Below are 13,697 nucleotides of genomic sequence, written 5' to 3'. Positions count from 1 at the left end.
CCGAAACACGTGCACACGTGTATTTGAATATTATTGTTTAGAACATTATTGAGGGAGAATGTAATACCGGGGCACGAGCATATTGATCTGTTGTCTCTGTTCTTATCTGAATGAAGTAGATCATACGGCCGCTCTCTGTTCTGTTAACAAGTAAGACAATTACAACTGAACTGGTGGTTTGTGGATGCAGACCTCAACAATGGAATTATGATCAGTAGAAATGGCCGTGACATGGGCCCTTTAAAAGCGAACCCCCAAATTACAATTTTCAGATCATCTTGAATTTGATAACTTTTCCTAACATGACTCCACGGTGAACAAAGAATCCCAAAATGGAGAAAAGTCTTAAAGAATGTGAAATTAATTCAGGGCCTCGTTTTACAACAGCAGAAATATATTAAAACATTCGTTATCTAACTCTAAAACAACTAATGCTGTATAGTCCTAATGTAATTTACTGTATGCTCACTACTTCCCTAAAACATGCATTCTGCTTAAACCTCACCGTTTAAAACACTTCTGCACAAAGAGACGAGCTCCTCTTTTCTCAAGAACAGTTAATGCAGAAGTGTTTAGATAAGTAATGTTTTACTAAGTTATGAGCAAATTAACTCAAGGAAACTCAGGGTATGTCATAATATAAAATGATCAGTTCAAGGGGTAAGGACATCCTTTCAAAAAAATGTCAACAGATCATCTTCCTAAAGTTCACATATTTAATAATGTAATTATCAGTTTAGCTCAATCAGACACTATTTATAACTAAAAATACAAAGCCTGCGATTTTATTAAAGCATTCAAATCTAATATAAATCCAAAGTATAATGATACCAAATCAAACTGAAATAAAATAATAAAGAATTTCAGTCAAAAACCTGTTTCATTAAATCGTCACACCTCATCCCTCAGTGACTGGATAACGTCTGAAAATATACCAAGTTTAAAATATTGAAACTACGATTTGTAAACTTCAAATAGTAACTATTGATTGTTTTTGTTTGTCAACAGCAAAACTTGTTGGTGATCTTTCTGCAGAAAAAACAATCAATGCTAGAACTGGAGGAAATATTCTAGTTGAATGCTCCTTTACTCAATATGGAACCAAGATGTTCTTCTGCAAGGAAGAATGTGAAAGAGACGTTCTTGTTGGGACTTACAAAGATTTGAAAGAAGGCAGATACAGCATCATATATCTTGTAGGATATCAAACAGGAGGATTTGTGTTTGTGAGCATCGAACAGCTGACCCAGTCTGACTCAGGATGGTACAGGTGTAGTCTGGGCAGACCTGACTCTAATCATCTATACCAGAATTTTAGGCTCATCGTCACTGATGGTGAGTTGCTTGATAATGAAAATGTTTTTCATGTCTCATGATGTTTTAAACTCTCCATGTAAAAGAGTTCAGCTGAAACACACCCTGTGTCTAGGAGGATCTCATTTCTCTCATCAGGACTTCTTGCTTGTTTTTGTTCACAGCTCTGACCACTTCTACTCCTCCATCATCCGTCCCATCAGCCTCTACAGAAACATCAAACCAAAGTGAAAGCTCCACATCTTCACCAGCCTCCCCTAAAGCCACAGAGCAACGTGAAACATCACCAAGTGAAGGTTCAACCACACACTGTGTTGCTGAATAATGTATACAATTGCTGCAACAACTTACAGTATGAAACATAATAAAGCATTGGAAAGTCAATCACATTCTTCCATCATATCGTTCTATGCTTTTTATACAATCACAACCTGCACATTTCAATTAGCATCTTTCAAAACACATTACAACTTAGATTTTAAAATGCTGCACCTTTAAGGTCCCAGCATTCATAATGTTTACTCTATTTTGACCGATATGGAAAATACTGTTGACCTTTTGTCTTCAGCTAGAGACAACCTGTCCCCCTCAAAAAAACGAAATGGATTATGGAAACTCTAAATGTTAGATGTCATAGTTTACCATTAACTGCAACTTGTTATTGTGCTCAAACAGCTGTGGTCCTGTATGTGTCTCTGACTCTGGTCGTCCTGCTCATCGTGTCATCACTGTCTGTGCTGGTATTCTGCAGGAAGAGGACTTGTAAAGCCAAAGGTGAGGAGGCAGGTCTCACACACACACACACACACACACACACACACACACACACACACACACACACACACACACACACACACACACACACACACACACACACACACACACACACACACACACACAGAGAGAGCTGAGAGGACAGCTTCCTCTGTTTTGGAGACTCAGTGAAGTCGGATCAGAGGCTTTTCTAAAGTGAATATGCATTTTAAAAACATGTACAGCCATAGCTCATTGAAACCTTATTTTATATACTTATTCAGTTTTCATCAGTGGCTTTGTTTTGTTGTTAATAATCATTTCAGAAACATGTACAGCCATAGCTTGTTATTTTTTCATTGAATCCTTATTTTGTATACTTATTACATTTAGTAATTGATACTTGGCAGGGTGGTTAATGATTGAATATACTGTATATTCTGTTGTTTACAAACTCAACACACATCTATTTATCTTGTTTTACTCAGATTTTAACGGTTGGCCTAAATACTTTTGTTCTCAAAGTACTGTTGTGTTTTTCAGAACCTCATGAGGAAATACAATGTGCTTCTGCACCAGAGGTGAGTTTGAGGAAATCTGAGCGTCATATTAATTCATTCTTCTGAAGACCAACAAAGTGTACTATTAGGATCTATGTGAAATCTCCTGTGGAAATCTCTTCAATGTACACTCAATAAACTCAACCACATTGAGCCAAAACCAATGATTACTACAACGATGTCACTGCAGCTAGTTTACAAAATACACCAACATTTTTTATACAACTTTAACTTTGGGATCACAAAACATTAGCTCAGTAGGACTGCATTTTTGTACCTGTTGCTGCTTCCTGATCATATTTACTGAAATGCCAGATTTGGCTTTGATTCATTTCAGAAAATGTCTGCAGTAATATTATATTACGTGTAAATATGAATAAAATACCTAAACAAACAGAACTTCTGAACGTTTTTTCCGTAACTTCCCAACTAAGTCCAGTTGCTTGTTTTGTTCTGTTGTTAAAGACACATTTAATTAAGCAATGTTTTTTACTCCAGGCTGAAGACGACCCGAGTCAACACGCCTACTCTGAGATCAAATTTGTCAGCGTCGGCTCGTCCCACAGCGGTTTCCACGGTGACGCTGAGTGTGTTATCTACTCTGTTCCTCGGGTGGAAGCTAGCTCTGACAAGCCCCCTCTGTACTCTACTGTTAACAACCCCCAATAACTCTCACAGTCTGGCAGAAGAAGCTGGTGTGAATTAAGCAGCCGCGTAAATAATCTGAAACAGAGAGATGTTTGTGGGAATATGTACGATTATTTAACCATTTACTTATTTCAAACCTGCTCTGAATGACCTGCTCATGTGATGATCAGTCCAGCTCTGCTCTAGTTCACAAACGTGCCGCTTCAACAGTTTGCTTCAGGTCAAAGCTGGTTGAGCTTATTGTACGTCCCTTTGGATAAAAGCCTCAGTTAAATGATCTGTAGTTTAATGTAAAAAGCTCTTTTATGGCTTCAATTTATTTATAAAGTTCATTTTATTACACTTGATATGGTATTAAAGTTATCTCTGTAAGATAGACTGTTCTAGTCAAGTTAGCAGATTAGCATAAGATATGTTGCTTCAAATTAGCTTTGACTATTAAATTGACTATTTTGGTTTAAGACTTCATAAATATTTTATTATATCAGAATAAAAAGATATGAAACTATGGATGTGATCAATATGGGATAAAAGATGCCACTCCTCATACTGTTGAGTAATGTGTCAGACTTGTACCCTGTTTGTATTGTTTATATATATTTGGATTTTTTTAATAGTTTTATTTTATATATTGTTTTTTATATTAGCGCTCTTCCTGCTCTGTACTGCATCTGCTGCACAACACACTTTCTACATATACAAATAAAAGTTATGTTAAATTATTTCTGAAATGTGTTTCACAATAATTTAAATGTTAAAGGGACCATGTCATGCTTTTCCGGTTATTACCCGTCCCCTTGTGTGTGATGAAGGTTTTCTGCATGTAAACGGTTTTCAGAGTCACAGACCCTCAAAGTACACCCTGTAGCGAGTAAAACTCTAACACAGTCCATGCTGCCCCAAAACGCCTCGTTGGAGATTTCTCATTTTCCAATGTTTCCTTCCTGGGTACTGTGACGTGTGAATACCCAGAGGCCACACCCTCTGCCAGCATTTCACGAAACAAAGCTTCACAAACCTTTCAGCGATTCATGCCGGATATGTACAGCGTAGGGCACTGAAGAACGATGCTGTTCCTACTTTGTTTGGACCAGCGGGAGATTCGGGTACACAACCTGTAAGTATTCACTGTTGTTTGTGTATTTATGATGTTTAAAACAAACAAGGTATCTACCACGACTGTTTAAATGGGTAAACGTTTTTCGGGCTGCTAAGTTTTACTTCGGCTGTGAGTGTTTGTGTGTGCTCAGGATGAGTTTCGCTTGTTCTCGCTGTATCGCCGACCCGGAAGCCTGTCCGCTCCTCGCAGCATCTCACAGCAGCCACGAGCCTCAACGTCCCGACCAATCAGAGCACACTGGGCTCACAGGGAGGGGGGGGGGCAGGAGCTCCAACAAGCCGTGTAGGACAGAGAGTGAATACACATACTTTACGGAGATGCTGTGTGAGAAACCAATGTGAGTTTGGAACATTGAACAATGTAAATCTATTCTAGTAGACCTCAACAATGGAGTTATGATCAGTAGAAGTGGCCATGTCATGGGACCTTTAAAAGCTAAATATATTATTTTCCTGAATTAAGTTACAAAGTTTTAAAGTGAAACCATACGTGATACACATGCAGGTGTTAGAGGAGATTCAAGCTGTTTATTGTATTTTAAGCAGGGACTCCATCGTTTAGTGAAAACGTGTTGGTTTGCCGGTGAAGAAGAAAAAGAGAGGCAGCCTTCAACCATCAGAGACTGGAACATGGACGTCTGCCACAGTTTGATCTTCGTTCTCAGTGAGTACACTTTGTAGTTCTGTCATTTCTCTATAACGTCATCTTCCTTTCTGTATTTAATGTTAACTCCCCCAGCTGTGTGACCATCAGGTGTTTGTTTGTTTGAGTGGGTAAAGGTGTGACCAGCCATGATAGATAGATAGAATCGGAGGGATGAAACCCTCTTTAATGGTCACACATGCAGAGCACAGTGAAATGTGGCCTCTGCTTTTAACCCACCCTAGCACCAGGAGTCTAGTACTAGGAGCAGTGGGCAGCTATCGTACAGCGCATTGGGAGTGGGGGGGAAGGGGGGTGCCTTGCTCAAGGGCACCACGGCAGGGCAGGAGGTGAACTGGGACCTCTCCAAGTAGCCCATACTCCATATGGACTACTTGTTCGGGGACTTGAACCGGCAACCCTACGGCTCACAGTCCAAGCCCCTACTGACTGAGCCACTGCCGGACAAAGTCACATCATTTGTATTTAATATAAAAAACGTATGAGCATATTCCGAATGTATTTTTAATCCACAACTTTGTTTTACATTTAACCTTCATCCAAAAGTTTTTACAATATAATTGCAATCAACCATGAGGATACAAATTCAGCAACAACCTGCAAACACATACGCTTTCCAATACATTTCTCATAGCCAGGTTAGTTTTTATAGTCTCACTTTGTAGTATTCACATTGGTGCTGCTGAGACTTCACACAGGAAACTACCTAACACAATAAGCAAGGGGGGGGAGACGCACACTTGTGAACTGTTAGCGCCAATGTCGTGTCAAATTATGCACCCCCTGGCCTGCCGTAAAAAGCACCCCCCCAAAAAAGATGCTTCTATTAATCCCACCCTCAAGCAATTAGAAGGGTATAGTTGTAGGACTAACACCAATAAATGGAGCAAGTTTCATGTATGTGACATGTTTATTGTCAGAGATAGCAAGGGGTGCATATTGTGGCAACCAGGCTGTTCATAAAAAGCACCCCCCAAAATAAAATGTTTTTATTAATCCCACCCTCAAGCACTTGATGTAAAAATAAACAATACATTGTAAAGCACAAGTACAAGCACAAGTATACAGACAGGACGTCACAATTAAATTAAAACATATATTAAATAAAAAATGTACTGAAAAATAAGTGACGAATGAATGCAAAATCCAGGATTCGACAACCCAACCATCAAAAAGACAACATAGAATAGCGGACTATACGTTCAAATGCGCGTTCCCGTGACAAGGGGTGCATTTCACGACGGGGGTGCATAATTTGACACAACACTGGTGTTATGCCGTGTTATGCATGCCCACTGCACCTATTTTCTTGCCAGTCACTTCCTTTACCTTAGTTGGAGCAATGGCATCAATAACATTTTTTTAATAAAATTATCTACTAGCTCATTTACTGAGATGTTAGCAGGAGCAAGTGTGGAAGAAAAATTCTGAGTAAACATTTCCCTAGTATTTTCAGTTAAATATCGCTTTGTGGTTACCTCTTTTTTAACATTTTTGTGAACAGAAATAGAGCTCTCAAAGAAAACACAGGAATGATCAGAGAGTGTGACATCAGTCACAACAACCTCAGAGATATTCAGACCCTTTGAGATAATTAAGTCCAGAGTGTGCCCCTTATTGTGCGTGGGCTCCGTCACATGCTGAGTCAGTCCATAGCTATCAAGAACACAAAACAGTTCTTTAGCCCCTCTGTCCTGGGGGTTGTCGACATGGATGTTAAAATCATGGACAAGTTTTTCCAAATCCTGCTGTGACATCAGTCTTTTAATCCTAGATATGTTCTTTAGGTGATAGTAGGCTGATTTAGTAACTGTTTTAATGTGACTGTTGAAACTCAGGTCCATGACTACACCTAGATTTCTGGCTTTATCTGTTGTTTTGAACATTGCAGACTGAAGCTCAGCGCTAACTTTTATACGTTCTGCCTTGGCTCCAAAAACCATTACCTCAGTTTTATCTTTGTTTAATTTGAGAAAGTTCTGACACATCCAGTCATTGATTTGTTCAATGCACTTACTCAGTGTTTTAATTGGAGAATAGTCTACTGGTGAAATGGTTATGTAAATGTAGGTTTCATCCGCATAGCTATGGTAACTTATTTTGTTATTTTTCATTATCTGAGCCAGTGGTAGCATGTAGATGTTAAAGAGAAGAGGCCCCAAGATGGAGCCTTGAGCAGTGGCGTGACTATCGACGGGGCAGCCGGTCCAACGTGAACCTGTCAATGCCGTTTGGCGCCCCAATGGCATTGACTGGTTCACGCAGTCTTCAAAGTAACCAAGCAACCTACATTAATTTGTAATTTGTCTGTCCAATGACCTTGATCTCTTTCATGTCATGTGATACATTGCGTGACGAGCGAACCGTTTAATCAACCTGTACTGAACTGTAGCTAGCAACAGCAAGTTCGGCAGCATTATAAAAAATGTAATAGCTTGCATTTATAATGAACAGCAAACCAAAGTACAAGAGCAGCACTCAAAAGAGAAAGGACAAGAGAGAACAAGGAGATGTAACAGCTAAACTGACGAAATTAGACAGTTTTTTTTTTCATACATCGTCCTCGAAATCGAGCGCTAACGTTAGCAATGTTGACGTGCAGCGGCAGCCGGAGGCTAACGATAGCTCACCTGCCTCACCACCATCATTGCCATCTAGCTCCACAAGTGAAGCTGTATCCGTGGCTGTGGCTGTGCAACCATCGTCTCCAGCCAGCCAGGAGGAGAGGCTGGATTTGGCTGTGCCCGGCGGTGGTCAAACAGTTCCCCCAAGGGCCCCAACCGATAGGGGACTCTATGGCGTTATTGAGACCCCCGACACCAAGATCAAAAGCTATATTATAGCAACCAGTCCATGTAGGCCTACTGGCCCATTCCCCACAGACAAATATCAAGGAAACAGGTGTAATCCTCTTCTTAGTTCGCTGTGCCGTTGTCAGGCTGTGGTGGTTTGAGGCCAGGGCAGGCTGTTTGTGTTGGTAGCCTACATGTGGCGCTTCTGAGTGGTTGTATATGTCCGTGCGTGTGTGAGCGCATCAGTGCACGCTTATGTTTGGGGGGATGGCCCGAAACAATATTTGTACCGGGGCCAATCACGACCTTGTTACGCCACTGGCCTTGAGGAACCCCACATATCATATTTGTCAACTCAGACGTTTATTTACCCATAGAAACAAATTTGTTTCTGTCCTTTAAGTAGGATTCAAACCAATATTGAACTGTTGCCGAAAGTACCACCCAGTTTTCCAGTCGGTCTAGTAATATGTTGTGGTCAACTGTGTCAAACGCAGCACTGAGATCTAATAATACTAACACTGAAGTTCTGCCACTGTCTGTGTTTAAGTGGATGTCATTGAAGACCTTTACAAGAGCAGTCTCAGTGCTGTGGTTTGGACGACAGCCTGACTGGAACCAGAGGTTGCGCTAGACTTTTTCGCTGCCCGTCATTTTGACGGACAGGATCGTAACATTTCCCTCAAAATCCATTATTACCTGTCGGGAGAGAGAGGAGGGGGGGGGGGGGGGGGGGACGCACACTTGTGAACTGTTAGCACCGATGTCGTGTCAAATTATGCACCCCCGTTGTGAAATGCACCCCCTGGCCTGCCGTAAAAAGCACCCCCCCCAAAAAAATGCTTCTATTAATCCCACCCTCAAGCAATTAGAAGGGTATAGTTGTAGGACTAACACCAATAAATGGAGCAAGTTTCATGTATGTGACATGTTTATTGTCAGAGATAGCAAGGGGTGCATATTGTGGCAACCAGGCTGTTCATAAAAAGCACCCCCCAAAATAAAATGTTTTTTATTAATCCCACCCTCAAGAACTTGATGTAAAAATAAACAATACATTGTAAAGCACAAGTACTAGCACAAGTATACAGACAGGACGTCACAATTAGATAAAAACATATATTAAATAAAAAATGTACTGAAAAATAAGTGACGAATGAATGCAAAATCCAGGATTCGACAACCCAACAATCAAAAAGACAACATAGAATAGCGGACTATACGTTCAAATGCGCGTTCCCGTGACAAGGGGTGCATTTCACGACGGGGATGCATAATTTGACACAACACTGGTGTTATGCCGTGTTATGCATGCCCACTGCACCTATTTTCTTGCCAGTCACTTCCTTTACCTTAGTTGGAGCAATGGCATCAATAACATTTTTTTAATAAAATTATCTACTTGCTCATTTACTGAGATGTTAGCAGGAGCAAGTGTGGAAGAAAAATTCTGAGTAAACATTTCCCTAGTATTTTCAGTTAAATATCGCTTTGTGGTTTCCTCTTTTTGAACATTTTTGTGAACAGAAATAGAGCTCTCAAAGAAAACACAGGAATGATCAGAGAGTGCAACATCAGTCACCACAACCTCAGATATTCAGACTGAAGGATTATTTGAATTATTTGAAGGATTAAAGTAACGTGTTATGGCAGGAAAGTTCAATCTGGTATATTCATTTTAATGTCACCTTATATAGAATATGTGTTAAACTTGTGATTTCTGCATTGAGTGACTTCTGCCTAGCAGATACCAAGAAGAGGCCCCTAGGGTCTCTCTGTTAATTATCAATAGTGCTTGCAATTAACAGGGGAAGTCCCAGATACATTTTCAGATAATGTAGTTAAAGTCTTGTAGAATTAATGTTTATCTCCTACACATCCTGCAGGCCTGGAGACTTGGGTCACCCAGCAGTAACCAAGATAAACGTCCTTTTGAGCTTATCAATAAAATGTATTCATTCCTAGCAAGCTGACTTTGGGGTGAAGGGAAGTTCAGGGAAGCCATTAAGCCACAAGAACAATTAAACTTCTGTTAATCAACCAAAACTCATGACTTTCAGGGGACAGGACATTCGGACCTATAACAAGGGTCACTTCCTAGAGAATATGTGTGTGTATTTCTTACTGTGATCAGATGTCCTGTATAATCATTTATCAACTATTCCTGTATTAGTGTTTTATTTGATTCCTCTGCTTTTATTCTTTCATATGTGGGTACTGGAGGGCTACAAACAGTGTGGAGAAATTAGCTTAAACATGTTTTATTACTCTATGGGAAATGGAAGCAGCATGTCAAATGATCAGGGAAATCTACTTGTTTTAAATATATGTGTGTGGTTGATTACTTTGTATTAATAATAGCAGTATGTGTAAAGGAAGCTGGAAATATGCAATGTGAAACCTTTTATTTGAAATAAAGATTCTGCAGGGAATATTCTTAAAGAACAATAGCTCAAGTGTCTGAAAGAGCTGCAGGCTAAATGAGTGTGCGGTACTTTTTACTGCTTGAGATCAGAGCTGATGTTTTCCTCTTGTTATTATTGTTTGAGGTTAAGGTAACTCACATGTGTTATTTGTATAATCCAACTATAAAAAACTATATCTTAAAACTATCTTTATAAAATGCCAAAAGTATGTGAAACTTGCAAGGAGGGGTTTGTTATCTCGAATGTAAGGGTCGCCTCTGGCTCGCGCTGATTGGCTGTCTTTTCTAAGTGGAGGACCCCTCGGGGGGGGGGGGGGGCAGCCGCATAGCTCCTCCTGGGGTTTTGGATATAAGCCGATGTTTTCTTTAGACCAGCCTCTTCTTTTCTTCAAACTGACCAGATCCGTGAGATTGGAGGAAGAGCAGGAAGTGCTTCCTTTGTGTTTGTATTTGTCTTTGTATTTGTATCTGTATTTTGTACTGTTACTGTTTATCATTAAAGCAAGATTATTGTGTAACTTGTATTCTGGTGTTTCTTAATCCCTTCCTTTTCACGAATTTACCCAGCTTATAAAACGACACGCGGAGACGAGGTTGGTTTTAAACATCCTCCAAATCTCCAACAAGTGGTGACCCGACGTGTCTGAGTGGGGTGTTTTCGGGGAAGAGACCACCAGCAGCAAGCGGACGGAATAGTCCAGGGCTAAACATCTCGGCCTCTTCTGACAACTAAAAACAGAGCTCTGTACAATAGGCTACCAGGTGAGCAGACACGATTTAATTCGAAACCTGTGATTTGACCATATTCCAAATTTTAGGGTTGTCAGACGAAGTTTACAGTGTTTTTATAGTAACAGTACAGATACATATTTTAGATAGGTAGGAAAGTTATATAACATAAAAGTGAATCAACGAGGTATGTAAGACGAAGGTGAAAGGCCCCGTACTTTTTTCAGAAAGGAGACGGCTGAAGACTCGTTGGGGGACGTCCAGTGACCGTTTTCAGACGGCATCCAGGAGACGAATCTGAATAACAATTCTTAGGTTCATAGGAATCGAAGTTGAGTTATAAGTTAAATCCAAAGGAGAGTAACGCAACCTTCAAAAAGCAATTTTGAAGTGACCGGACCTCATTAATCCTTTGTTCTGTGGGGGTTGAATCTATAAAGCCAAACGTCACGATAAAGAGTTCTGTGGGCCTGAGTTTCGGCTCCATGCGTCACATCGTTGAAAGACGGTGTTGAAGCGCGCTGAGAGGCTTGCTAAACTTGTTGGAATAAACATCGGACAATAAAAGCTGAATAGACTGTACGGGGAATTTTTTCTGTGAATATTTACTGGTAACAAGGACAGTAAGTCAGATCAATATATATGAAGTCTGTGAATATTGACTGGTAACAGAAACAGCCTAAGTCAGATGAATAGATACGAAGTCATAATGAAGGGAGAATTTTAATGAGAGGAGCGTGAGTTAAGAGCTTACGAGGACAGTGGGTTCAAACAAAAAAAAAAAAATTGAATAAAAGGATAGCAGAAGTGTTAATTGTTGAAAGAAGCCCTCCTTTTCCAAAGGAGGCTGAGAGCTACAGCAGGAGAGAGAGAAGGGGGTGTCAATATTTGTCTGTGAGAGTTCCCCCACCCTTTTTCCTCTCGAGAGCAGCAGCGGCCCGGAGGGTGTCTGCTTGCTTTTTTCTCTAGTGATCTGGAGTTGGACTGAAATACATAGAAAATTAACAGATCAAGGTGTGATTTGAAGTGGTAGATATATTGAAATTAATAAACAATGATTTGCTGCTATTTAAACATAGTCTTTGAGAAATGATTGATACCGTTGCATTGCGTTGTGAATTTCATGGTATTTGTCATTAACTAAGGATTGTACTTAATTATACTTCAAGGAAAATTATATTACATACATCAACCTTAGGGGAAAGTAAAAAGAGGTTTACTGAGTATATGAAGTACATTAAATGTAAGGCTTTATTCAAATTAGATATAATAGGTGGATTTTTCCATCTACAATACGACATGGAAAGAGGAGAATTTGTTAGACATGAAATAACGAACTCATTGGAAGAAATATATATTGTAAGGTTATTTAGGAGTTGTTATCATATACAGTTACTCTCAGTTGATGGTTGTTTAAAGTAGATAGGAAACTGAAAACGTAAACGATCCACCACAATGGTGTTTTTTAATTGATGAAGAAGGAGTAGAAAGTAAAAAGAAGGTTTTTGGAAGTTTGTCAGAGGGAATCTGTTAATGTTCAAGCATGACAGAGGTGCTGCACGAGGCTAAAAGCCATCTCACACAGTTGGAGAACAAAAGAGGTTTTGATGAGAGAAGCTTGGGCCGGCAGCTGCAGGGCGCAGAGAGGAAGAGAGAGAGAAAAGTCAGATGGTTTGAAGAAGTATAGAGAGAGTACAGGTTATATAGAGTTACTACTATTCTGGAAAATGTCATATTGTTTTGTGAGTAACATGAAATAAGAATATATTTACTAGATATAAGAACAACAGGCTTATCTAGGTTAACAGAACATTGCTATTAACCAGTTTCAGCTGCAACTATCCTATCTTTGTTCTAAAGAGAACGTACGTTGCATTTACAATTAATATTAAGAAATGTTCACAATTGATACCATTAAAGACCGTTTGGGATTAATAGGACGAGTTTGTCATAAACATTCGTGCTTAGATGGAATAAAAGTGTTGAGAGATGTTCTCAAAAATGGGAGTTTTCACAATGCTTTTAGTTTTTATTGAAACAATTAAGTAGTAAGGACAGAAAAATGTTCCGTGATGATTTATTTAGGTTTCAGCTTTAGTAATAATGAAGATTACATTTTGTAATAATTCCTTTAAGTGTTCCAAAATATATTCATTAACTGTAGTCAGATTACTTGTTTTAAATATATAGCGCTGGATACAGTTAGTTTTGTATTCTGTTACAAATCTAACCATGCTTGTAACACACAACTTCGATAAACAATTTGAAAAGAATAGAATAAGCAAGAAGATTAAAGATGAATCTATAGTGGTTAAGAAAAGTTTTTTGTTTTGCCTATTAACTGAGAACTGAAGTAATGAAGAATAGGAAGACTGTTACCATTAATGGGTTTAACATTCACATGTTTCAGCATTCCTGACCATATAGACACTCAGCTGTTTTATTTTGTCACCCGCTGGGGGAGAGATTTACATTGAGTTTTTCTCAGTAGCTGATTTGCTGTGATTACAGCAGCATTGGATAGTTGTGCGCCACCTTTGGGTTGTACTCTGAATCAGGGTGTTGGTGAAAAGTTGCTCATTGCAAACAGAAGAATTGTGCAAAGAACACATCTCAGAGGAGGGTTTCACAGTTTGCTTGTGCCTCGTTGTCAAGGCAACAGTGGTGTGAAGAGGTACTGCAGTTTTGGGGGA

At 39.5% G+C, this 13,697-nt stretch overlaps 1 protein-coding gene across 1 annotated transcript; it reads left to right on the top strand.

The window, feature by feature from the left end:
- The first annotated feature begins 973 nt into the window (after positions 1-973).
- LOC307037842 (uncharacterized protein) lies at positions 974-3,997 on the top strand. Its single transcript, XM_079679008.1, has 5 exons — positions 974-1,335; positions 1,479-1,610; positions 1,990-2,088; positions 2,611-2,648; positions 3,126-3,997. The coding sequence occupies exons 1-5, from the start codon at positions 1,107-1,109 to the stop codon at positions 3,294-3,296; spliced, it is 669 nt and encodes a 222-aa protein (XP_079535134.1). The 5' UTR covers positions 974-1,106; the 3' UTR covers positions 3,297-3,997.
- The last annotated feature ends 9,700 nt before the right edge of the window (positions 3,998-13,697 follow it).

Source organism: Notothenia rossii, assembly GCF_949606895.1.
Source record: "Notothenia rossii genome assembly, chromosome: 4".
Classification (NCBI taxonomy): Eukaryota; Metazoa; Chordata; class Actinopteri; order Perciformes; family Nototheniidae; genus Notothenia; species Notothenia rossii.
Note: the sequence above shows the minus strand (reverse complement) of the source record. Positions and strands in the feature narration are given on the sequence as shown.